The sequence below is a fragment of the Halichoeres trimaculatus genome, unplaced genomic scaffold, assembly GCF_033239565.1.
Source record: "Halichoeres trimaculatus isolate MK-OKI-2021-1 unplaced genomic scaffold, fHalTri1.1 fHalTri1_scaffold_17, whole genome shotgun sequence".
Lineage (NCBI taxonomy): Eukaryota > Metazoa > Chordata > Actinopteri > Labriformes > Labridae > Halichoeres > Halichoeres trimaculatus.
In genome coordinates this window covers 10,261,999-10,285,390 of record NW_027437195.1, presented here as the reverse complement: position 1 = coordinate 10,285,390, position 23,392 = coordinate 10,261,999, and the positions used below count along the sequence as shown (strand labels likewise).

General features: G+C 40.2%; 4 protein-coding genes and 1 long non-coding RNA gene across 6 annotated transcripts; 2 read left to right on the top strand and 3 right to left on the bottom strand.

Moving 5' to 3' along the window:
• Positions 1-46: 46 nt before the first annotated feature.
• Positions 47-4,000, bottom strand: klhdc2 (kelch domain containing 2). Its single transcript, XM_074691585.1, has 13 exons — positions 3,734-4,000; positions 3,563-3,642; positions 3,327-3,444; positions 3,111-3,223; positions 2,939-3,023; positions 2,745-2,828; positions 2,547-2,627; positions 2,371-2,429; positions 2,161-2,270; positions 1,995-2,067; positions 1,815-1,902; positions 1,663-1,715; positions 47-1,575 (listed from the first exon to the last, which is right to left on the bottom strand). The coding sequence occupies exons 1-13, from the start codon at positions 3,998-4,000 to the stop codon at positions 1,452-1,454; spliced, it is 1,335 nt and encodes a 444-aa protein (XP_074547686.1). The 3' UTR covers positions 47-1,451.
• On the top strand, positions 3,934-7,392 carry LOC141806228 (uncharacterized). The gene is made up of 3 exons (XR_012599770.1): positions 3,934-4,071; positions 7,131-7,190; positions 7,280-7,392. It is a non-coding gene; the product is annotated as an uncharacterized LOC141806228 (long non-coding RNA).
• pole2 (polymerase (DNA directed), epsilon 2) lies at positions 6,335-11,031 on the bottom strand. Its single transcript, XM_074691581.1, has 19 exons — positions 10,905-11,031; positions 10,341-10,441; positions 10,178-10,253; positions 9,418-9,495; positions 9,161-9,254; positions 8,973-9,047; positions 8,803-8,886; positions 8,666-8,722; positions 8,505-8,553; positions 8,323-8,395; positions 7,936-8,108; positions 7,749-7,838; positions 7,587-7,641; positions 7,436-7,495; positions 7,274-7,351; positions 7,065-7,173; positions 6,770-6,946; positions 6,600-6,667; positions 6,335-6,507 (listed from the first exon to the last, which is right to left on the bottom strand). The coding sequence occupies exons 1-19, from the start codon at positions 10,973-10,975 to the stop codon at positions 6,489-6,491; spliced, it is 1,587 nt and encodes a 528-aa protein (XP_074547682.1). The 5' UTR covers positions 10,976-11,031; the 3' UTR covers positions 6,335-6,488.
• Positions 11,032-11,527: 496 nt separating this feature from the next.
• On the top strand, positions 11,528-18,016 carry LOC141806009 (kelch domain-containing protein 1). Of its 2 annotated transcripts, none has more exons than XM_074691228.1 (14): positions 11,528-11,672; positions 12,003-12,119; positions 14,034-14,104; positions 14,359-14,456; positions 14,836-14,948; positions 15,157-15,244; positions 15,424-15,507; positions 15,594-15,674; positions 15,773-15,831; positions 15,947-16,056; positions 16,143-16,215; positions 16,285-16,369; positions 16,671-16,723; positions 17,607-18,016. In XM_074691228.1, the coding sequence occupies exons 2-14, from the start codon at positions 12,100-12,102 to the stop codon at positions 17,746-17,748; spliced, it is 1,077 nt and encodes a 358-aa protein (XP_074547329.1). In that variant the 5' UTR covers positions 11,528-11,672; positions 12,003-12,099; the 3' UTR covers positions 17,749-18,016. The 2 variants fall into 2 exon arrangements, with proteins under 2 accessions (XP_074547329.1, XP_074547328.1); XM_074691227.1 differs by having other exon boundaries at positions 11,530-11,672; positions 14,339-14,456; positions 17,607-18,010.
• Positions 18,017-18,179: 163 nt separating this feature from the next.
• LOC141806010 (uncharacterized) lies at positions 18,180-20,536 on the bottom strand. The gene is made up of 3 exons (XM_074691229.1): positions 19,718-20,536; positions 19,517-19,572; positions 18,180-19,129 (listed from the first exon to the last, which is right to left on the bottom strand). The coding sequence occupies exons 1-3, from the start codon at positions 20,216-20,218 to the stop codon at positions 19,027-19,029; spliced, it is 660 nt and encodes a 219-aa protein (XP_074547330.1). The 5' UTR covers positions 20,219-20,536; the 3' UTR covers positions 18,180-19,026.
• Between the last annotated feature and the right edge of the window lie 2,856 nt (positions 20,537-23,392).

The window sequence follows — 23,392 nt, the reverse complement described above, 5'->3', positions numbered from 1 at the left end:
TGTGCAAACCAGGCAAATACAAACAAAGCCACACTGACATTAAGCATTTCAGTGCAGCATGGCTTAACATCCACCACACTCGCCTTGTAGGTCATTGATTAAATAAAATTCAAATGCTACAGGAGCAGCCTGTGAGAATTTCAAGGCTCCGAATGCCTCTTTTGGAACAGAAAAAAATCACAATTCTTCACAAATATAAATTACTATACATAAATAAAAGAAAAATATCAACATTTTGTGGCTTCAGAGTAGATAGTCTGATGTGACAGAGCACTAGTTTTAGGTCTGAGAATTAAAACCCCTCGAGATTGTGCTAAAAACAATAAAGCAACACTCTCAAAAAAAAATGCACCAGAAACCATATTCACGCAAGAGAAATTTCTGCATACTGCAAAATGTTAAGACAGCTCCACAAACCAAGAGGTCTAAAAATTTTGCAGAGTAGCTTTAAAGTTTTATGACTAAATTTTCTTTACGTCCTAAAAGGTTTCAATGCACATTGTTGACTAAAGCTGGATTTGTGTGCAGTTCATTCTAAAATTAACAGAGGTCCCCATGTAAAACTAATTCTGTGCGAATAAGCCTAAAGAAGCATACCTGATCTGCGTGGCAGCTCTGCATTTAGCATTAAGACACTTTCGAAATTGGTCATAATTTGTAGAAGAACCATTGGAAACCTCAGTTTCAGCAAACATGTGACTTATGTGATAGCCCGGAGGACAAAAACTTCCACACTAACTTCTTACCAGGCTACAGTTTGACACCACCATGCCTGAAATATAAGGGTTGGGTTTTCTGATCATATTCTGGCTGCTGAGGGAAACAAAAAAAAACCTACAAGTGAATTGAAACTTTTCTTTATTATGTGGGTAAAATCCCCTGCACTGCTACCAAAAAGAAAGTCATCAACTTTAAGGACACCTGCAGTCCTCACTCTGCCACTCAGGACCCCATTTATACAGTTTCACTGCCTTTCAGTATTGCTTTAAGATTTTTTATATGTATGCAAGTATCTACACACATAAAGCTAATGCTTTAAATGGACTACCTGCTTGACGTGGCGTTTATCTCATCCGTACATACACGCTTGATTGTTCTCCTTGTCCATCGAGAGTGGTGCTGGTGCTAGTTCATAGGCCAGGCTTTGTGTTTCCACAGACAAAGAACTAGCTCCAGGTACCCCAAAACTGGTGCTTAGCAAGCACCAACTCTTTGCTGGGCCAGACTCTGCCAGACTCTGGCCCAGCAAAGAGTCAGTGCCTAGTTTTAAATGCTTCCATGCGCCCGCAGCTGACATTGCCTCCCTCCAGAGCAGCTACGTATGCAGTGACGCAATGACAAGGCCCTGACTTGGCTCTTTGCTGATGGAAAAACCTAAACAGCTCTTAGAAAGAACGTGATTTGAACCAATCAAGCACTAGCACCAGCACCAAGGGGTACTTGAGTCATGCCTATGAGCCCAGTGTGTTGACACGTGACATCCTCTGTTTGAGGCTGTGCAGGAGGTGTTTCGGTAAGCAGTCCCAGTAACCTGACAAACGGTCCCTGTGCTGCAGAACAGCTTCAATGCAGAACCTAAAAGATGAGAACAAGCAAATACACACTCAACATTGTGAAGCCAATCTGTACGCTGGGGCAGTCTTTGTTTCAGAGCACACTTACCTTACTAGGGATTTTGGCTGAACGTTGAACACCAGTAACTCATTGCTGTGAGCCTGAGGAGTCAAAAAAAGGAGCCAAAATCATTTTTTGAAAAAAAAAAAAAAAAAAAAAAGTCCACCATGTTGTATGTTTAGATTTCATATGCGACTTACAGCTCTTTGATGAGACAAAAGGTTGTTGGCACATCCTCCAAACACAAACACCTCCCCGTCAGGACCGGAGCACGCCGTGTGCCACAGCCTGAAACACACAAAAAGGTCTTAAGACTCTCAACTGAACCTTGACGCTGAAGGGCACAAACTTTCTCACACTCGAGCACACACCCACCGTACCTTGGTCTCTCTGTGTGACTGTGTTTGAAAGGCTTCCACTCATTTTTGCTCACATAGTAAAGCCAAGCATCACCTGAAGTAAAATCAAAGAAAAACATATTGAAATCAGCTCCTTGAGAAAAGGGATGATTTTGAGATGTAAAATTTAAAAGAGCATCAGACTCACTCAGTGTTTCTCTTTCTGTGGTGAAGCCTCCGAATAAGAAGATGTGGTCCGGTGAGACAGGGGTGAAGGAGTGCCAAGAGCGGCCCACAGGACCATGTTGAGGAACGCTCCTATAGTGATCAATAGAGGAGATCAATAAACAGAGAAACAGTCATCATGCCCATAAGTGAGCTTCATGCTTACTGATTTTAAAAGAAAAACAAAACTTACATTTCATGCCACTCCCATGTGTCCAGGTCAATGTAATACAGGTCATTTAATCTGTAGTTCTGTGAATCCATGAACAAGAAGAAAGGGGTAGTTATAATTCAGCAGAAGAGAGGAGAAACAAAACTGACAACAAAACCATTTCACACTTCCACATCACAGGGTTTTTTCTTCCTTACCTTGTATCGTCCTCCAAACACATAACCTCTGTTACCCACTGTGGCACAGGCATGAGCTGCTCTGGGTGATGGTGTGTTCCCCTGCATCAAGCAACAGGACAGACAATTCAGAAATTTCTCCCTGATTTTCATTTGAGAGAGTGTTTTTTTATTTTTTTGTGGAGAGTATATGCAGTGCTATAAGTGATATGTGTGTACCGTTGTGATTGGCTGGCTCCATGTAGATGTTTCCAAGTCCAGGATGTGGATATGGTTGTTCCAGCCTCGCCCTGGACTGTCCCACTGCAGCAGCAAGAAAAGAAAACATTAACTTCCAAGACGGGTACGATTAAAAACACAATGCATGACATCCTTATGTGTTTGAAAGGTTGGGATTATCTTTGTTGACAGACCATGAGTGAGGATGATTCATCATATTCAAAAGTCCCTCGATGAGCTCCTTGTGCAGCGTAGCCATAGCCTCCAAAGAATATCAGCCTGTGGGAGCAAAATCAGAACAACTCATTAAAAATGCCTATCATCTGAATTTCAAATACTGTAATCTACAATGCAGTTATCCCAAACCTGTTTTTCTGAACCCAGCACCCCAGCTTGTCCTTGCAGGATGGAGGCAGTCCTTTAAGATCCCTCATTTCCTCCCAAACAAGGCTGGGAGCTCTCAGAGACAGGCGGTAGATCTGCAGAGCACAGTATCAAAAAAGAGGGGCTTGAAAAATGATCAAAAGCAAACAGCAGCCTGACCACATGCTTAATCATTTAGAGGTCACACATTAACCATACCCTGTTTGTGTTGCCTCTTGCGTGGTGACCTCCGAATAGATAGAGGACTCCATCAACACACACCCCACAGCTGCCTGACATGGACGTGTGCAGGTTACCTCCAGCAACATGCTTTGTCCTGGAACAATCAGTGGTTTTTAATACGTCTACTTTTTTGTAACAAAAAAATAAATAAAAAGACATAGACACAGCAGTGGAATTACAATAATGTGCTTTTTAGTTTGAACAGTTATTACCATACTCCTGACTCCATGTTGTACGTCCAGATCTCATTTCTTGGCAGATACAAGTCAAAGAATCCATGGTTTTGAGCATTCTTGAACAGAAGGATGAAATGTATTTCCGTTAAATGCAAGCCGTCAGCGATTTGAAAAATGTTACAAAATTTAATCTGCTAAACTCCTCACCTTGTATCCACCCCACACATACATGATATTTCTGTCTATGACAGCTATGTGACCACTGCGCTCAGCCGGGGAATCCAACTCAAACGACTCTGAAGCTTCAGTATCCAAAGGCTGCTCATCTTCCACCTCCTCCTCCTCTATTTCTTCATCGTCTTCATCCTCATCCACATCATCATTTACCATCCATGCAAACAGTCTGTCATCTTCATCTCCATCTGAGTCATTATCGTCCTCTCTAGCTGGCACATCTCCCATGTCTTCCTCCATCTCTGCCTGTCCTGCTCCTCGTGTCTTGTCTCCTTTGAAGGCAATGAGCGAGAGAGACATGAACTGGCCAGGTTAGTGCTGATGGGATTATTCTGTTAACTGATTTGTTTTACCAGTCAATCATCTAAGAATAGGCAAGAGAACAACCACATTGTAAACAGCCCGGATGTCAAGAAAACTATAGGAGCTATGTCGCAAAGCAATAAGACAATAACAGACTGTGCAGGATGCAGAGATGGGAAAAACGTTTGTTGGTGTGTACTCGTCAATACGAAGGCGAAAATAAAGAATGCTGTAACTCAGGACAGCTGATCAGTTAGCATGGCGCACAATTACTGTTGACCTACATTAATAGATTAACTATTTAGGTTCCTGTCTTAATGCTGTTTGTCATCTCAGAGTTTACCTTACAACCAGAAGTAGAAAATAGGGTTCAACTGTTTATTTGTTAAAAAAGCCCAAACTACTTAGCAGGTCGCGAAGTCTCTCACTAAGCTAGCGAGCCTCTACCAGCTGTTCGTCAGTTGTTGTGCTGTGGTTATAAAAGATTCGACTGACTGTTCCAGAACAATCAGGAGCACGTTGGTGCACGAGCCCCCTCATGATTAACTGCATCCCTAGTACATTGTTCAACAATTACCCGAATCGTTGCCTCACCTTTGTCAGACGTTTGTTTTTCTGAGAATTTCAAAAGTAGTACGCCATTGATGAAAGGTCAACACAGGCATTCTGGGGGGCACGACCGGAAGTGGTTGACTTCTCCAATCCGCCATCTTGGTAAGGTCAGAATGCACGAGTTTGATCTCTTTCAGTAGAGCCGATCTTTTGGCTTGGCTCTGTTTAATACAGTCTAGGCTTGGCTCCAAAAAAGAAGCTGGCGCTTTTTAAATAATAACTAGGGCATTGTCTTTAACGCGTTAATTAGATTAATTGATTACAAATCCTGTAATTAATAAGATTTTTTTTAAATCTCCTGACAGCACTATTTACCACATAGCGGCTGATGAATGTACTTGAAAGTAGTGTCCTAAAAAAATCATCTTCAGAACAAAATAAACAGGATTTTGTTGTTTAAACTTGCGTATGAGAATATTCAATGATTTAATCTACTACCAAAATCTGTTTGAATTGAAAAGTGTTGCTTCTGACGTTGAATATTGATGTGATTAAAATGCGATTAATTATGATTAATTAATTGCAAATGGCATAATTAATTCGATTATTTTTTTTAATCAAGTCCCACCACTAATAATAACATAAATAAATAAATAATGTGAAACAACATAACTGCATTCAAAGATTTATCATTTATGTGGCTGTCATCGACATTAAAATGAAGCAGAAAAAAGTCCAATATCTGATTTTTTCGTATGCATGTAATCTACAAAACAAAACCTTTTACAAAGTAAAAACAAGCTCTAAGAAACACGCAGAAAAATGTAACTTTGAATTGTATACAACATTGAAATGTGCCAAAATTTTATTATTTTATTTTGTCAGCTTCAACTCATTTTCTCACTTTTTCAGTGAGTTATTTCTATCTGTGGTGCAAGTTCTCCTTTTCTTGCTCATCTCCCTCCCTCCCATTTGTGTACTCACAGAAAAAAATCCAACAAAATAAAAAAGCAGCTCCCGATCAGGACTTGGCTACCGTCCTTCTTCACCAGCCTGCACATTATGTATCATTATTATACAACAAATGATGGATACAGTAGCCATCAAAATGCAAAATTAAAAGCAACATAATAAATCAATACATTGCTTTTATGTGCCACTCCATACCCGCTAAACAAAAACATTTTCCCTCCTAAATTGCCATTCTGCTCGTCTGAATTCCCATAAAAAGATTTTTAAGTGTTCAAATCATTGGAATAATTAAATGTGAATAATTGAGCTACAGAAACTATGTGGAAGCGTACTCCAAATACTAGCAATTCTAAATGATAAATCGAGGTTCCAGCCTGAGCTGTTGCTGTACACTTCTTGATTGCACTTGATTTGCCCATTTAAAATGATAAAAACAACTTTTAATCCAGTTTAAATCATTTATTTCTCACCATATCAATGATCACATTCTCTACCTCAGGCAACAAGAGAGGCTGTACACGTAACAGGCCAACCTCCACCTGCAGTGCTAGAAACTGAAAATTCTGTTCTCTCTGAGTTGGGGTAAAGTCAAGTGTTTCAAGCCACAGAAAGTGTAAAGGTCACCAAGAGCTCAAATTCAAGCTTAAAAACTTTTACAATTCATTTAAAAAACACCCTTTGTCTTTTAACCTGATTTTGAAACTACAACTCTTCATTGTTCAGATGGAATATGAAGATGCCATGATACTCAGTACAAAGGATAAAAACTTTATTACTTAATACAAAACTTTCACATACATACATATTAAAACACCTTAGCTGTGTTGGGTTACAAATCACTTTTCATGAATACACTATAGTACAAAAGCAAAACATAGTCATTGTGAATCCATGACTCCTTTTAGAGTCCTTGAAGTTTGCTGTGAACATAAAAAAACAAAACTGATTAGTCTGAACAATAGCCATATTTGAAACTGTTTTAATCTGTTGTGGATAGAAAATGAAAACACACCTGTCCTCAACAGTTCTGTTGGATGGGTAGTACACCTTAAATGTGAAGCCACTTTTTGGGAAGGAGCCCTGTAGGGAGTAGTTTTCGATACTTAATCTAAATGTGCATCTATTCAGAGACATGATCATGATACTGTTTTTAATGACAAGCTTCGGTTAATATTCTCTTACCGGATTGAGACAAAGGCAGTCTGTGTTTGTGATACTGAATGGGTCATATTTGTCTGCAAAGATGATGACATCGGGGACTGGGTAGACACGCAGGGAGTAGTCATACGCCCAGAACACAGGACTGACGTAGAGAGGCAGTGGAGTCAGGTGACCCTGAGACAGGATGGTCTTCACAAACTGAGGAGAAAAGGAGCAAAAGAGCTGCATCATTTGTGAACACATTTGCATATTTCTACCAGAAGAAAACTTGAAACTAACAATCTCGTTTATGATTTCCACAAAAGATTAAACTCACATGGTTTGGAATGTCAAGGTTGTTATTGGGTAATCTAACGCAGTTTCTGCACATCTTATTGACCAGGTCCTCTCTGATAATGACGATCTCCTGGCTGCAGTACTGGATCCTTACAGGGGAAAAATGGTGGATCACTCTAAGATTATCAAAACAAGTCCTGGTAGAAGTATACAATAATTTTTAGCTGAATTAATGTCCCCATGTTTTACCTGCAGGGGTTGGTGGTGAACACAGAAAATGGGACCCTTTGTCTGAACTCCTCGGTGATGTGATCCGCCAAGGGAGGCCTGGTGGAAGAAAACATGTTCTTAAAGCCACTGAAATCAGCTCATCAAGTGCTGTAAAATTTCACATTATCTTTAAAGTTTTACCGTGGTAGGATGGTGCCTGGACCAGGGTCTTCAGGGCCGGGGACAAACACAAAGCGACTACTGCATGTGAGAGACGAACATGTTTAAATCAAACTTGAATAGTTTAAAATAGAGCAGACATGACTACAGTTAGAATGCAATCAGAGTTTACCTGCTGTGAATGCTTGGGTATGCACATATTGCATCAGCAAGAGCTTTCAGCGACTCTAGAGGAGAGAAAAAGATTCTGAAATGCTCTCTGTTGAATCTACTGCACACCTGTATTAGTGTAATCTACAGTGTGATACAGGAAATGAGGGCCCAGAAGTCTCACCTTTGAGTGATTTGATTTGGGCTTTTCCATAGGGAGCAGATGAGAAGTTACCACAGAAAATGAAACACGTGGGAGGCATTGAGGCATAGCCTGTAAAAGAAAAACAATGTGAAAAAAATGTGGTTAATGTCTCATGAGGTGCATTTTCTGTATTAATACAGACAAATATTGTGATGTAATACCAAACCTGAGAACATGAGGTTCAGCTTGTCCATCACTTCAACACTGTCCAACCAAACGTCAGAAATAATAACAAACATGGCGTCTTCGTTCTCCTCCTCCAGCTGCTTCAGCTTGGCTGAGGCCTTCACTGAAGTGGTTGATGGACCACCAAAGAAATTGATATCGCCGTAGTACGCCCTGGTGAAGGAGAAATGATCACATGGTTAGGTGGTGAAAGGTAGAGTCAAGAAAAGACGGTAATATTTTCACAAAAATCAAGGTGAAATGTTAGTCCAACATCCCCCTTTCCCTTTTCTACAAATCCAACATTTAGATGCAACAATCTCTCCCTGATACATGATTTCAAGTAACACTGACACCACAATAACTACCTGAATTTCAATCCACCCACCTTGTGCCAGATGACGGCTCTGTTGGAGGAAATCCAAATCCATTGACATGGAAAACAGAGTCCTCGTACCAACCTTACAGTGACATGAAATCTAGTTATTACATATTAAATACCCTATTTTCATATTCTACATCACTTTGATTTTTGTTTTCATGAAATAAAAGTAGAAGTTGTTATCTTACCCTCTGCCAGTACAAAACAGGATTCTGTATACAGGCCATTGTGAAACTGGTGAGAACTCAGATAAGGATCATGCCACTTTTTGAAATAATAAAACACAGAATATCAAAAAGTTCTCTTTGATATTTTCATTAAGAGTTCCAGCAAATACATGAAAGGATATTGCTTTGGACATATCCAGCTGCACTGTTCCGCTTGGGTCTTCTAGGTAATATTTACCCTTTAAAAATACAAGAAATGTTCAGAAACAAGCGAAAAGATACAAGAAATCCAAACAAAGTTTTCATCACTTGAACTCACCTCTTTCATTTGTGTGACCATCCCAAGTACAATCACCTCTCCCAGTTTAGCTGTGCTTCCCAGCAGTGCTTCGATTGTTTTCAGCTAAAAAAGAAAAAAAAAAAGATAGTTAATCTCAATTTATTAACATCTGTGTGCAAATGTAGATGATAAAGCCACAGATTTGATACCTGAAATTTGTTCTGACCCTCATCAACAGCAGCTCCGATAGCAGGTGGTGTAAAGAGCTCATGTCGGTGCGTGCGCTACAAAAGATATGTGTTCAAATACAACATGACAGGTAAAGGGATGTGTATGGCAACATAAAATGGGTTTCATCCTTAGCAAGAAAGTTAGACAATGAAAAATGGTTACTTACCTGCTGTAAGATGGTGTAGCGCTCCCTGAAGAGTTCAGCTTTGTCTCGAGCTAAACCACACAGACTGGAGGCTGGATGGCTCGTCATACTGATGCTGAGAGCAGTAACAATATAAACATGTTTAAAACTCTGCTAAGTCAGAAGTACAGCAGTGCACAAGTTGAAAGGACAAAGTTGTGTCAACTGACACAATCTCAGTTGTGACTTAAAGTTCATTTCAGACAGAAAAAAATAAAAGAATCAGTCTCTTCACTCACGGAACAAATTTCTTGCGCTCCACACTGTAAATGTATCGAGGTACATCAAAGGCTCCAATGATGTTAAAAACATTATCCCTGGAAGAAAGACAAAACGTTTTTACACAAAAGCTGTTCAATGAACCTGAAAAGAGGATAATATCGATGCATGATGTTGCAGGTTGAGTAGCAAAACAGAACCAAAATGTACTGCGGAGCTCATCTATTAAAGAACTTTAACCTTTAAAAATTATGACATTCTTTGTGGAATATATGGATATCCATAATCCTCAGCTGTAAAGACATGGACCACCCAGCTTGTTATAAGCACACATTTCAAAAGCCAGCACCTCTGACGGTATAAGGATGCATAAGGGCCAGTAGTATGGTTAGTTTCCACATCTGGGAGGGCAACATTACTGTGTGATGATATATTCAGGTTTTGGAGCAACACATGCTGCCAACCAAACACTTCTTATTTATTTTTAAGGAAGATTCATGATATAACAAGAAGATGCAAAACTGTGTTTTGCATGTATTAAAACAGCATGGCTCTATAGTTCAGGTGCTCAACTGGCCTGCCTGCACTTGCACCTTGTCATATATTTCAAAAGATTTCGCACAGAATGACACAAAAATACAAAAACAAGAGACCAAGATCACAATTTTAGTCCCCAAAAAGGTTTAAAATTTGCAGTTTCAACATTTGAATGTTGTCTTTTCACTATTTTCAATACAATACATGCTTTAAATGTTGACTAACCACTTAAGAAACACTTACATGGTTTCATCACAGGACTGAGTGCAATCCTGCACAGCAATTTCCACCACAGACAGCTCTATCATGCTGGAGGACACTGAAAAAAACACAGACTCTGGTCACAGCCTGCTGACACATGACCAAAAGAGATATTTAATGTTTCACAAAGTAGTACTGTACTTACATGGCTGCTTTTCCACTGCATCTAGGACCTTTTCAATGATGTCATCTATTTCAGATGCACTGACAGACTCAAGCGCCTCAACAAGGTATTTACTGGCTTCACTGGAACAAAAGAAAATAACAAGGATCATTCCAATGTGTATTCATCTCGACCTTTGAGAGCTTTTTTAAATCTCTTTACAAATCCTAATTTGAAATACTTTGCGGTTGTTTTTTCTCTTTACAATATAAACAGGCCAATTCACTCTTACAGCTTTTGAACCCATGATGTTATAATACTTAGAGTGTCAGATGATGTACAAAAACAGGATCAACAGGTAAGGGGCCTGTGTAAACGAGACATTCTTTAAACGTATCAAAACTCAACAATTTCCAGCAGCTGGGAAAGCCGCAGTAAATTGTGCCATTACATATTCAGTCGAGGCAAAGAGTCACAGAAGTTACCAAAGGGAACCTCCTGTCCTCAGTGAAGGAGACATTGTAAAACATTTAGCAGGGATTGCTGTAGCGTTACAATTTTACACAACAAATTCTAACATAGTATAAACATCATTATATTACATACGGTCGTGGTATAAGTCCCCGCATTTTGAAACCGGAGGCGACTTTAGTCTTTATTTTGCGAGCGATATCCATGTCTGTCACTTCTCAACTCAAGACTTGGCGCTAAATAGTAACTTCCGTGTGCATGACACCACTTCCGCTATTGTTTCACGCGCTCAAAAATCCGACAATAACAAAGAAAAGCAACACACACTTTATTTATTTATTTATTTATTTTTTGTTAAACAACAGATTTTTTAATTCATATATTTAAGACTCTTTTTTTTTAAAACAAAGATTAATTATTGGTATATACTGGAAAGTAAAACGACTTATCTTCCTGGTGTCATTACTGTGCGCATTTTAAGCACGACATTTTATCTGCTTTAAATTAAAAAAAAAAAAAAAAGCACGCCGGTAGTCTTGCACAAAATTAAATATTAAAAAAGGGTGGGGGTAGTATAGGTTAAGGTTTAAAATAAACTTCAAGTTACAGAACAAGGTATTTCTCTAAGAGAATAAAGTAATGATTATGTAAAAAGTTTGAAAAAAAATATTTCCTTATCAATCAATTTTTCTTTCATTTTTATCAAGGACTGTTATGTTTAATTAGCAAAGATTGGTTTCGGTTTATGACATTTTATTTTGACAAGGGAGGGACAGGAAGTCGCATTTTATTTTGTAACTGATGTTGCGGTGAAGATTACATGAGAACGAGACATTTGTAGTCTGTTGTTTTGAGGTTTGAAACATGCGAAAAAACTGTACATCTCAAAGGGCGCTGTAGCATGTAAGTATTTTATAACAAGGTTTGAAAACCACATTTTGTTCACGTGTTTCGTGACTGTTGACACCGTTTGTGGATTGTTTTAACAGGGTACTAACGACTGCCGTTATTAAGTAACATCGTGTTAACCAGCAATTTGGGGAAACAGACTTCACCAGTTTTCTTAAATATATGAAAACATTATTATCTGAGCATTCCAGTGCCATTTTGTCGTTGCATTGCTTACAATTATGACAACACAAGCCTGTGTGCAGTAGAGAGCGTGGGTGACATTTTTAGACAGATTTGTTTAATTTTAGGCTCAAAGGCATGTCTTCCTTTTTCTATTTTTAGCGGTCAGTCATGGATTCTGCGTTTGAGAGGCACTGCTCGGAGCTGGTGGCCCGAGAGAGGAGCGGACACACGGCTGTGGTGGAGGACAACCAGCTGTATGTGTGGGGAGGATACATGGTGAGAAAAGCTGACCGAAAACGTAAACAAAAACAGGTTTTTCAACGTTGTTATTCCTGTTTGCGTAACAGCAGTCCCTACAACCTGTGGTTGTTAGGAAACCAGTTATTTCACAAATATGCTAAAGTGGGTACAAGGCTTACACTAAAAGGATACATCATATGTAAAACTCACTACATCTTATGTATTTACTCGTTTTTGCAGTATAACAAAAATAATTCCATGTCTTTAAAATTAAGTTTATCTCAGACACTACAAATTACATGTAATCAGTACATTACATGAAAATACACTGATAGGAAAACACTCAATGATAGGGAAGTATGCTTTCCTATATTGTAAACATAGAAGAAACATGGTTGCTGTTTATACTGAGCGTGCATACTTTTAAATTGATACATAGATACATAGAGGGACAGATGTTGTAGTGATACATGTGTCCACTGGTTTTTTCCTTAAAATGCTTAACGTGAAAACATTGGTAATGTGAAAACGTTGACCATGGGAAAATAGCCCCAGCCATCTTTCAAAAACAAAACAAAACAAACAATGTGAATGCACACAGGCCCATGGAGTTATCTTTCTTATGGCTCTGTTGTTTTTGCTGGTCTCCTCAGTTAGTGTTATCATTTCTGCACTGTTTGGCACTGAATAACTAGAGTAAAAGACTTAAATAGAGACTTTAAAGAGAGGGTGTTATACTTTACAATGACTGAGATGTAGATTTAAAGTAAGAATGCTTGATATTCATAATAAACATGCACAAATTTTCAGACGACTACATGCTCATGTTTTTCAAATCCTTGAATCTGTCGGTGAATGCTCATAACTGTCAGTTCGAAAAATAGGATGAGATCTTCATGGCAAAGGGATCTCCTGAAAGGCTTATAACACGTTGGACTGGTTGGCTTCAAACTCCAAGGTCCACCCATAGCTCTGGTACTGACAGGACCCCAGAGGGCCGACCGGAGGGCAGGGGGTTTGTGGAGCAGGGGACCTATAGAGACAGCAGCTTAAACCAAGTGTTTTTGACAAAGGCTGAAATAAGTGGTCTCCAAGGGCACGGTCACATTGGATATCCAAACTGTGCTGTACGCAAGCACAATTGCGCCCCCTGCAGTACTGTTTCCTCACTTACCAGTGTCGCCCAGGGTCACACTACTTATACATGAACCAGACTTGAGCCTCACACTTGGCCCTGCCTAGGTCATTGTGAAGAGTCTGTTAACACAAAGCATGATCTCATCAGAGTCAACACAATAGAGAGCACAGATTTTGGTCCAAAAATGCCCCCTCACACTCCTGTTTTTGTTTAAAACAGTTTTGAGAGGTGTGATCTCAGATGTGCCGTGCTCTCGCTGTGTACGTGTTTTTGTGCTTGTGCATGAAGTGGACCATGCTGAAGTACACCTCACTGAAGTGTGCCAAAGCTCGCACGGCTTTATGCACAAGCACTAACTGGACCTTGGGGATGAAGCATGCTTGGCCAGTGTGACCGACCGGTGTAAGACCAGTGTGAGAAAAATCGAGATTCTCTTGTTTTTAGCTGTAAATCATGTAAAACTACCACATGGGTACCAGAGGGACAGTATAAAGCCCCCCCCCAAAAGCCCAATACCCCTGCTTTAAACTTTGAAATGAGCTGTGTCGCTGTAAGAAGAAATTTTAACATAGACATCTATTTGGGTGTGTTTTTTTAAAAAATCTATTTGATGTCACCTTACTTTGACACAATTTCTTAATACAATCCTTTTTGACAATAAGAAGGTAAAATACATTTGAAAAGATGTTGCTGTCTGTAAAACAAAGCCAGTCAATTGAAGGCATTTACTCACATGCTTTTTTTCAGAGGATACAACTTTTGAACTTATGGATGCATATTATTTAGTAACTGACATGTTGTATTTCTTACAGTCAGTTGGTGATGATGAAGTTTTCCTTCCCAATGATGAAATCTGGATGTATGACTTGGAACAAAGTGTTTGGTAAGAATATTGAATACATTTTATTTATGCCTGGACTTTGAAAAGATAATCAGTGATGAATATTTTCCTCTTATGTCACACCAGGTCTTCACGCTGACTTTCCTCAGATATATTTCTTTTCTCAGTTTAGTCATGTCAGATTGAATAGTGAATTAATGCTTTGTGATCAGTATTGAACTGTTTAACCATAAATGAATGTGAGTTATGTGCTCACACATTAAAACTTTTTTAAAGGAAAGTGTTTCACATGCCAGGGGAAGTTCCTCCCCCGATGTCAGGGACCTGCGGCTGCTCCCTGGATGGTCACATGTACATATTTGGAGGTTGTGATGACTATGGGCAGACCAATCAGGTAAATTTTATGGCTGGCACTACATACAGTTTGCTACAATTAAGTCATAGTGGACTATAAATAAATCACATTTTTATTGACGTTTGTGTGTTTTTGAACTCTAAATTATGAATTATCTTTTGTAAGTCCCAGTGCATGACTTATTCAGCTGAAGACTCCTGCTTAAAATTCACCTATTGCAAAAAGTTTCTTCCCTTCTCAGTTAATTTGACCATAAAAATGCCAATTCATTATTAGCTCTAAGTGATCATTTCTTGTTGAAACAAGGCTTTAGACAACACATAGATGGACATGATGGATCAGTGTGAACACACCACAGTCACAGTAAAAGTTCAGTAAAGTTGACATGAAGCTGTGATCATTGTTTGACTTCCAACAGATCTATTGTGTCAACCTGACCGACGGCAAATACACATGGAGGAAGATCACACATGAGGTTGGCTCAGCTCCATCCCCTCGAGACAAGCTGTCCTACTGGGTTTACCAAGGAAGGTGGGTGAAAGTTTGATTATTGACTGACATTCTTTTTCAGCTCTTTGCTGCCGCTGGTTGAAGCTTTAACTTGAGAAATTTCATCTTCATGTTACAAATCAGAGCTCTTTTTTTATATAATTTATTGATATGGAAACAAATACTGATTGTTCAGGTGTTTGATTTCTCTTTCCAAAGCAAAAATTACATTCTGCACTTTGATATTCAGGATAATCTATTTTGGAGGATATGGCCACAAGCTACTGACTGATGAGGATAGCAGGAACAGAAGCTTCATTGTGGATGAAGCATCATCGGTATTGAATTTTAACGACTTCTAACAATTTCTAACACATTTTTTGTTGAAAAGTTAATTTATCGTCTTAGGTGCCATTTGTATAAGAGAGAAAGGACTTTGAAATATGTCAACCCATATAAATGAGGGCAAACTGAACCCAGTTTTGTGTCCTTTGTAAAGCTATGTTGTCGTTTTCAGGTGGAGGGGATCTTCTGGGGATGGAACAATGAGGTTCATATATTTGACCCCACACATTCCAAGTGGAGTCGACCTCACACCCATGTGAGTCAGTTATGATGTAATTCATGCTTTGATTTACTTTATCCAAACCCTTAAATGATCAGATACTGATGGTTTTATTTGTGCAGGGCCGTGCCCCCGCTCCAAGGGCTGCCCATGCCAGCGCCACATTGGGGCACAGAGGATACATTTGTGGAGGCAGAGTCATGGTTTGAACCCTCTCAGAATAGCATCAGAATTTATAGATAGACCACAAGAAGATAGGACAGTACATCAAAGTCATGTTCTTATCTTCCGTTGAATGCAGGAAACCAGAACAAACGACATCCACTGTCTTGACCTGGAATCGTGGACTTGGTCAGAAATGTACGATTTAAAACAATACAAAGAAGATATATTGTACTAAATTGACCTTTTTCCTCTTCTTTTTCTTCTGCTGTACAAACTCAGGATGACAGTCTTGTCTAAACATATCTTTCAGAGTCCCTGCATCCACCAGTCCAGTGGGACGGTCGTGGCACACACTCACAGCCTTATCAGACAGCAGCTTGTTCCTGTTTGGAGGTCTCAGCGTGGACTGCAAACCAATGAGTAAAATAATCTACATACATCTTCTTATCCTTGATTTGCTTGTGCTCCACTTATTCTCTTAACAATAACCTACTCGTCCTTGCCAGGTGACGGCTGGTTGTTTGATGTTGAATCAAAGAAATGGAGAGAAGTTGAGCATCCTTTTAAGACCAAGCCGAGGTTGGAACTTATAAACTCCTGTAAATTATGTAACCAGACGTACAGATATTGAAAGTTTTCTGGTTTCAGGTTGTGGCACACGGCATGTCCAGGCAGAGACTCTGACGTGATTGTGTTTGGTGGAAGTTGTGACTACATCCTTCTTGTCGACACTGTAAGTATAGCTCATACACTTTGGGCTCTAAAATTAGAGATGTGGATTTGTGACACTTCTACAGATCAGTTAATGCAGGTCAATCAATTGGTCTAAAAGACAATCTCTAGAACTGTCCATAAAGACTCCAGTATAAATGTTATACTCAGAGGGTGCTGGTATTTGCAACATTTCATTTTGCTTAAAACTTAGCAATAAGGCTACATGTGATTTACATTCTGGGGTTATGTGATAAAAATATAAAACTGATTTTCCCTCTTTGAAAACGAAATGGACCTCTACTGACTTTGCTTTTTTTCAGGGTCACTGCAATGATGCACTTGTTTTCCAGACGCAGCCATATCCCTTATTCAGGTAAAGACTTAACACAGTTTTCCTAAAAAGATCAAAAGTAAGGGGAGAATTTAACAGGTTCATTAAAGAGGGGTAATTATGCTTTCCATATTTTATAAATCCATAACAATTATGGATATCCCAATGAAACATGGAGATTTTTAAAACACTAAATATTCATTTGTTGTAGAAATCCCTAAACCTGTCTCTAAAGCGCTAAAAAAAGCAAAAAAAAAATTAAAAGGATAGCATGAGAGGTTGACGAGATCTTCATGAGACTTCCTGAAATGATGAGGTCATCACACAAGGATCTCATAACTGGTTCATGGCACGTTGGAGGTGTGGACCCCAAACACTAAGGTCTGCCCATAGCTCTGCCCTGACTGGCCTCTATAGGGCTGGCCAATCAGAAAGAAGGGGGTTGCTAAAACAGATAGCTGTAAAGAGGCAGCAGCTAAACAAATCATGTGCAAAAGAGACTGAAATGAGAGTTATCCAGTAGAGAAAAAAAGGGAATTTTGTGAGCTGTAAAGCTACTACTGGGGTACCAGCGGGGCAGTATAAAGCCTTACAAAAAAGCAGGATACCCCCTCTTTAAACTTTGCACATCCATCTTTTCAAACCAAGTTGGCAGTAGGTTCAGCTTCAAGAAAAGTGTCTTTTGCTAATTTTTTTTTATTATTTAGCTTACTGACAGCAGTAGGTAGGTACATGTGATGAATCTCTTTGAGTACTCATACATATCTTTCATCAGTGATTTTAATTTCCTTGTTCTCCTCTTGTCGATACAAGGAAATATGCTTTTATAAATGTTGCTCTTTGTAGGTCATGTATTGACTTTGATTATGTAATCTTTCCCCCAAAATAGAAATGAAAAATAATCACAGGCTTTTTGCTCTGATAGGATCTGTGTGGATTACATCGCAAAGAATGTGAGGAACTCTGACTCGCTTGGAAATCAGCTGCCTCTCCTGCCGCCCAAACTCCTGACAGCGGTGCAGAGGAGGATGTGTTTCTACAGGCCTTCAAAGAAACAGAAATATTAGCAAGAAGAGTCTTTTACTGCCAAAAAACAAAGGACTGTCCTTTTATTGAAGTACTGTACTCCCTTTAGTGTGAACATCTCAGCTGCACTGTGGAGCATCAATTTTACTTTTTTTTTAATGAGTTTTAAAAAAGATTGGATGTTGTATTTTTGTTTTAGAAATGCAAGTTTTATTTATACTGTCAGCTTGATGAAACTCACAAAGTTGTTTGATGACTGAGAGGATTAAACGACACTGTGAAGACTTTTTGAGCATTTTGAATCCTTAGATTAGTGAGACTACAAGCGTTTGTCAAAAAGATACATCCACAAGATCGTTCTTAAGAAAAATTCACACATAACCAAAAAGTCATAAAGCAACAGAGCTTTTTAATTGTAGTACAAAACTTAATAACAAAACCCTCCACCAGATTATTTTTCTGGCAAAAAATCTGATTGAACCAAAACAACAGCATTGTGTTTACACAAAGCATATATACATGAATGCACAAGCTCGTGCAACTTCAACGCTCCACCACTAAGTGGCAGCAGACTTCAAAGTTTAAAAGTGACTTAAACACAGCTGCTCTGCTGACTGGGAGTCTCTGTTACCACACATTCCTTCTTCATAAGGGTGGAGAAGTAAATGCAGGCACTGTGGTCAGGAAGGAAACCTTAAATAAACATCCTTGCTCATACCTTGTAGGGTTACCTCTTAAAAACCTGTGCACACACAGAACTGCTGGTGGAAAATGTTTTCATTGCATATGTTACAGCCTCAAGAATGTGCCTTGCTTAGTTGTAGCAACCAGAGAAATAACTTCATTCTCTCCTTTAACTATTAACAGACAAGTTAAAATCAAACAAGTAATAGCTGATGAATAAATAGGTGCACGCTGAGTGGGAGGCTTTGCAGCACTGAGGGGGTGACAGTGACACCTTAGCACTGCAGATAACAAACCAAGGAGGCCTCTGTCTGTTCACAGAGCTGCTCTGTAAAAGAGCACCTCCTGGCATCTGTTCAAACTGCTGTTATAACGCTGCAATTACACTGCTTCATGCTGTTAAATAAGACTCGGGTGGATGCAAAGGCTGGGACTGGAGCAGTCTCAGTACAACAAGGTCAAATCTATCTAGAAGTCCTGCTTAAACAGAGGTTAATGTAGCCTTCCCCAACAGCAGGAAATTGTCAAAAGAAACCCTGGTTACCTTTAGTTTTAAGCATATTCTGCAGGCTTATGTGTTGCATAAAGAAAGCTTGAGAGGACATGAGCTGTCCAGCAGCAATCCCAGCTGGGGGTCAACTAAACTCTCTCTCAATAGTGTCCATCAGCTCTTCTTCTGATCCATCGTACAGGATGACTGGCATGGTGAGAGAAGAGCTGTGGCAGCTGCCAGGTGTTCTGCAGAAAGGAAGAATATGGTAATACAAGACAACAGATTTAATGGTTATTTTGAATAAATCTTTCCACAGCTCAATGAACGATTTTATTAAAGGAAGAGGGTCACCCTGGTAAAGAAAAAGTGGTAATAAGTTTAATTTATCTTCCCGTCCTTGGCACATTTTACGCAGATCCGTTCCATACTCTTCCACTTTCCATACTCTAATCTAACAAGGCAGCAGCAGCACACTTGTTCGTTTCTGCATCTCTTGCTGACTAATCTGATCCCCTCTGAAAACATCAGACTGTATTTTGATATCTTTAAAGAGAATTTGATCTGACCCTCCGTGGGTTTTTACTACTCCACTGAGCTCGAGCATGAATTATTTATGAGTGTTGTCTACTTACGATTGTTGCCCTGATGTGGGAACTGCTTCCAACAAAGCCCCTCTTGTCAGAAAGCCCTGCGCAGAGGGAAAACACAACCCAGAGAGGGAATAAATGAAATGCGGTGTGTTTTCACGTCATTCCTGAATCAATCTGGTCAAAAAATACGGATCACGCTTTTAAGAACGATCAGATTTTGGAAAACAGACTAAATGTGCTTACATTTCTCTGGATGGGAGATGCAGGTGCGTGTTTTTTAAAGTGTGTAAAAGCATCATTGCTTCTCTTGTTTACGTCTCCTGATCCGCCGTGGGAGCCACGTGGCCCCGCGTCTCCTCCTGACTCCAGTGGCTCTGGCGCTGAGCTGAACTCCTCTTCCTCCTCCTGACCAAAGTGGCACAGTCCGTATGTCTTAGACCTGATGACAGCCTTCTTTGGGGGATTTTTCTTCACGGATGCTCTCTCTCGCTCCTCGTACTCTGCGAGCACCGTATCGAGCTCTGCATCGATGTTCTCGTCCTCTCTGGAAAAGTCAGAGTCGTGTCCCTCGCTGTGGTTGTCCGGTTGCGCACGGTTGCGCGCGTTGCGTAAAATCGCATGGATTTTAAGCGGCTTGAACGCATGGCTGTCCTGTTTGGGTGCAGTGACGGCTTTCTTAGCTACGATCACCTCGCTGTCATCCGCAGGTGCTACTCTCTTCCCTCTGCTTGTCCCGCTGCCCATGTCTGTGCTCTCCAGCGGCTTTCAGAGCCTAAATGTTGCGTCCCATTTCAAAATCTCCTCTCCAGCAACGCAAAGCTGTTCCTCTTTTCTTCAAAAGTTGAACATTAACTAACAAAGACTTTATCCTTGGCAATCTTTAAGGTCACTTTAGATTAGTTTTACGCATGTAGGACAGTTCCTTAACTTGGAAAAAAGCTCCACTGAGAATCTTCCTTCCCTTCTGCAGACGCACCACTAAAATGTGCGTAGCCTATATTCCATGACCACAGACCCAACTTGAGTCAGTCTCGGTGCTTGTAAACTTTCGTTTGACTCCACATCAGGATGAAGAGCAGCATATCTGTTACATAACACCAGTTTGGCTCAGGACCCCCGGGAGAAAACCCCGCCTTCTTATAAAGGAAAAACACACCCTTTCTGTTACTTATTTTCCTCTACTTTCACCTCCAGCTTTGTGTTTTTGTCCCTTTTCACACATCTTAAAATCTCTTTAATAGGAAATCAGGACAAACTTACTGAGATAGTTTATTTCCTGAATGATTACATAAGGAGTTGGACAGTGAAAAGGCTAGCAGGAGACACTTACTTTGATTTATCTGTATCACATCAGCAGCCTTTTACTCCTCTAATAGGGTTTATTGAGGCAAGTGAGGTCAGGAGTGAGTGACTCTCTGTCTGCCTGGTAGGTCCTGGAGGCCCTCGGCTCGGCAGGCCCCCCCAGTGACTGATTAAGATCCAGCTCTGAGCCAGGAGAGACAGAGGGAGAGGGGGCATTCCTCTTCGACAGCTTGGGCTTCCCAGAGATTCCTCGCTAAGCTTTTGTTTGGTCCACTTGCACATACAAAAGACACAGCAGGAGCATCTCCCCGCCAGCGCTGTCTAACAAGAACCCGAGTTCACCCGAGAAAAGAAGTTGTTTGCTATCTTTCATTAAGAACCTTGTCTCTGTCTGTGTGCTCATATGTGTGTGTGTGTGCGCCAGACAGCTGTGCAACCTGCTCTCTTTCTGGACGACGACCAAGTCAAAGACACCTGTTGTTTAAGCCCAATGGCATTTTCCAAACTGTGAACGTGACAGGACTCAGGAGAGAGAAAAAAACTCAGCCCTCAAGTCCAAAATGTCTCTGGGAGGAAATTCTTTAGCTTTTTCTGTTCTAGACAGCATGGGTGAGGTGTTGGTGAAAATAAACATGATTTTCTTTCACTTAAAGAGAAGAAGCAACTGAATTAGGCTGCTTTAAGCTTGAAATGTCTTAACTTTAATTCATTATTGGTCTCTAAGTTGTCCGAAGAAGTGATCATCTTCCCTCTATAAACACGTTTTCTCAGAGATTGCCTTTTATAGAAAAAGCTTCAGAGTGAATCTGGAACATTCCCCTGATTGTGTAACAGTTAAATACTGAAGCTCCTCCATCTGCAAAAGCTCATTAAAAATCATTTAATTCCAAATAGTTTTAGATTGTTCTGAAGAGGGAAAAACTACACAAACTGTTTCTAACTAAGTCGTGTTTGTGACGTTTCTCTTGAAACCTCGACTTCTTCTTCTCTCCTGCCTGCAGAAGTGTATCATTAAAAAGATCAGGCGGCCACATCTGGAGAAAAACTCAACAGCTTCCAGACGAAGGGGGGAGGATCCGCCGCAAGACAGAGGCCAAAGCCCAGCTTGCTGCATAGCTGTGGCTTCTCTGACTTCTCCCAGATTCAACAGTATTCCTCCCTGTCCTGGCAAAGACGGGAAAGAAAGTCGAGTCTGTGAAACTCTTCTTCTGCATTGGGCTCGAGTTTTTATGCATCAAACGTACGTAGAAGTACGTGAACTGAAATGATCTCAGGAAACTGATTTGACTTCTTGTGAGCTGCTTCTGCACTCAAAGGACCTTTGTTCTCCTCCCCGACAGCAGGAGAGTATGTGTGAGACGTTTAAATAATCATGACTCAGTTTCTCCATTTGGAGGGCAACAAACAACGCTATTGTTGTCCAGTTTGTGTCAGAGAAACATGTGCCATATGTCTGGCACAATACAAACTCTAGAGAGAGTTTAACAAGGCAGCTGCCTGCTGATAGGCATTCCAGTAAAACTTTTTGGGGCCTCTCACCCTGTACGGTACACAAACATGGACATGACAGAGTGAAGAAGAGCCAATACATGTGGAACATTTATTCTGAGACTTTACTGTTTATTAGCATCTATAAGGCCATCATTAGACTTCCTTCAGACTCTGAAAAAATTACTTGATGTATCCCTTTAAAGGCATTTTAAGCCAAATTCAGTTCTTCCTCAACAGATGTTAGACCAGCACCTAAAACCATCCTGATGTACATCTCTCCATCAGGAGATTCACAGCACATACGTCATGAGCTGTGCTGATAAGAAAAACCAAGACACAGAGATATTGTAACTCTGACTTGGTGACATAAGGTTGTTATGGCAGCAGACAATACAGCCCAGAGGAGCTGAACTGCAGTCAAAAGAACGAGGGGCAGCCATGTTTACCTCTCAGCCATCCCTCTTAATCTGTTAGATCACTAAATGTAAATTAAGTCCTTTACTGTGGTGAGACGTTTAAAGTGCGTCACCACCAAGATGAACTCATGACCTCTGGAGGAGATTTGTGGGAAACCTTTCCACTGCTTTCTTCAAACCTGACGCACCCAACGTATTTCTCTCTGACGACTCACGGTTCAATATAAGGCGTTAATTATGTTGGTCTGGATTTTTTGGGGCTGATTTTGCTGCAGTAGCTGAGCACATGGTGTTGAAGAAATCGCCAGCAGATGGAGCCAGCATGCAACAAAACCAAACAGCATCTCCTCAGTGGAGTCCCACGAGTGAAGTGACTGAAGGGTCACAGAGAAAGCAGCTGCTTACGCTGGCTCTCCAACACCAACACTGCTGTTTACATTTGATGCCCAAAGCTGGATCTGTGCAGCTTGGTGTAGGAGTCAAAAACAAAACAATGTTTATGTTTTTACTCAATATTTCATTGAAATGATCTTACAAAGCTAGTTTCCAGGAAGACAGTTAAAGTCTTTGCTTGTTACAGTTTAAGCTTGACTTGGAAATGACTGTTAAGGAAAAAAACAATTAAAAGCCAGGAGATAGCAACTGTGACCAAGAGCAAAATATGTCAATAAAAAACTGACTGCACTTTTTGAGCCTTTTTGAATGACAG

Excerpts from the sequence above, each read along its gene's own strand:
- LOC141806009 (XM_074691227.1), top strand. The coding sequence starts at position 12,012 with ATGGATTCTGCGTTTGAGAGGCACTGCTCGGAGCTGGTGGCCCGAGAG. Across the intron at positions 12,120-14,033 it reads ATGTGTGGGGAGGATACATG|TCAGTTGGTGATGATGAAGT; the intron begins GTGAGAAAAGCT and ends TATTTCTTACAG. Across the intron at positions 16,724-17,606 it reads CAGCCATATCCCTTATTCAG|GATCTGTGTGGATTACATCG; the intron begins GTAAAGACTTAA and ends TTGCTCTGATAG.
- klhdc2 (XM_074691585.1), bottom strand. The coding sequence starts at position 4,000 with ATGGAGGAAGACATGGGAGATGTGCCAGCTAGAGAGGACGATAATGAC. Across the intron at positions 3,643-3,733 it reads ATGTGTGGGGTGGATACAAG|AATGCTCAAAACCATGGATT; the intron begins GTGAGGAGTTTA and ends CTTCTGTTCAAG. Across the intron at positions 2,829-2,938 it reads ATGAATCATCCTCACTCATG|TGGGACAGTCCAGGGCGAGG; the intron begins GTCTGTCAACAA and ends TTGCTGCTGCAG.
- pole2 (XM_074691581.1), bottom strand. The coding sequence starts at position 10,975 with ATGGATATCGCTCGCAAAATAAAGACTAAAGTCGCCTCCGGTTTCAAA. Across the intron at positions 7,496-7,586 it reads TACCCAAGCATTCACAGCAG|TAGTCGCTTTGTGTTTGTCC; the intron begins GTAAACTCTGAT and ends TCTCACATGCAG. Across the intron at positions 7,352-7,435 it reads CCAGGCACCATCCTACCACG|GCCTCCCTTGGCGGATCACA; the intron begins GTAAAACTTTAA and ends TTCTTCCACCAG.
- LOC141806010 (XM_074691229.1), bottom strand. The coding sequence starts at position 20,218 with ATGGGCAGCGGGACAAGCAGAGGGAAGAGAGTAGCACCTGCGGATGAC. Across the intron at positions 19,573-19,717 it reads CATCTCCCATCCAGAGAAAT|GGCTTTCTGACAAGAGGGGC; the intron begins GTAAGCACATTT and ends CCCTCTGCGCAG. Across the intron at positions 19,130-19,516 it reads CCCACATCAGGGCAACAATC|AACACCTGGCAGCTGCCACA; the intron begins GTAAGTAGACAA and ends TCCTTTCTGCAG.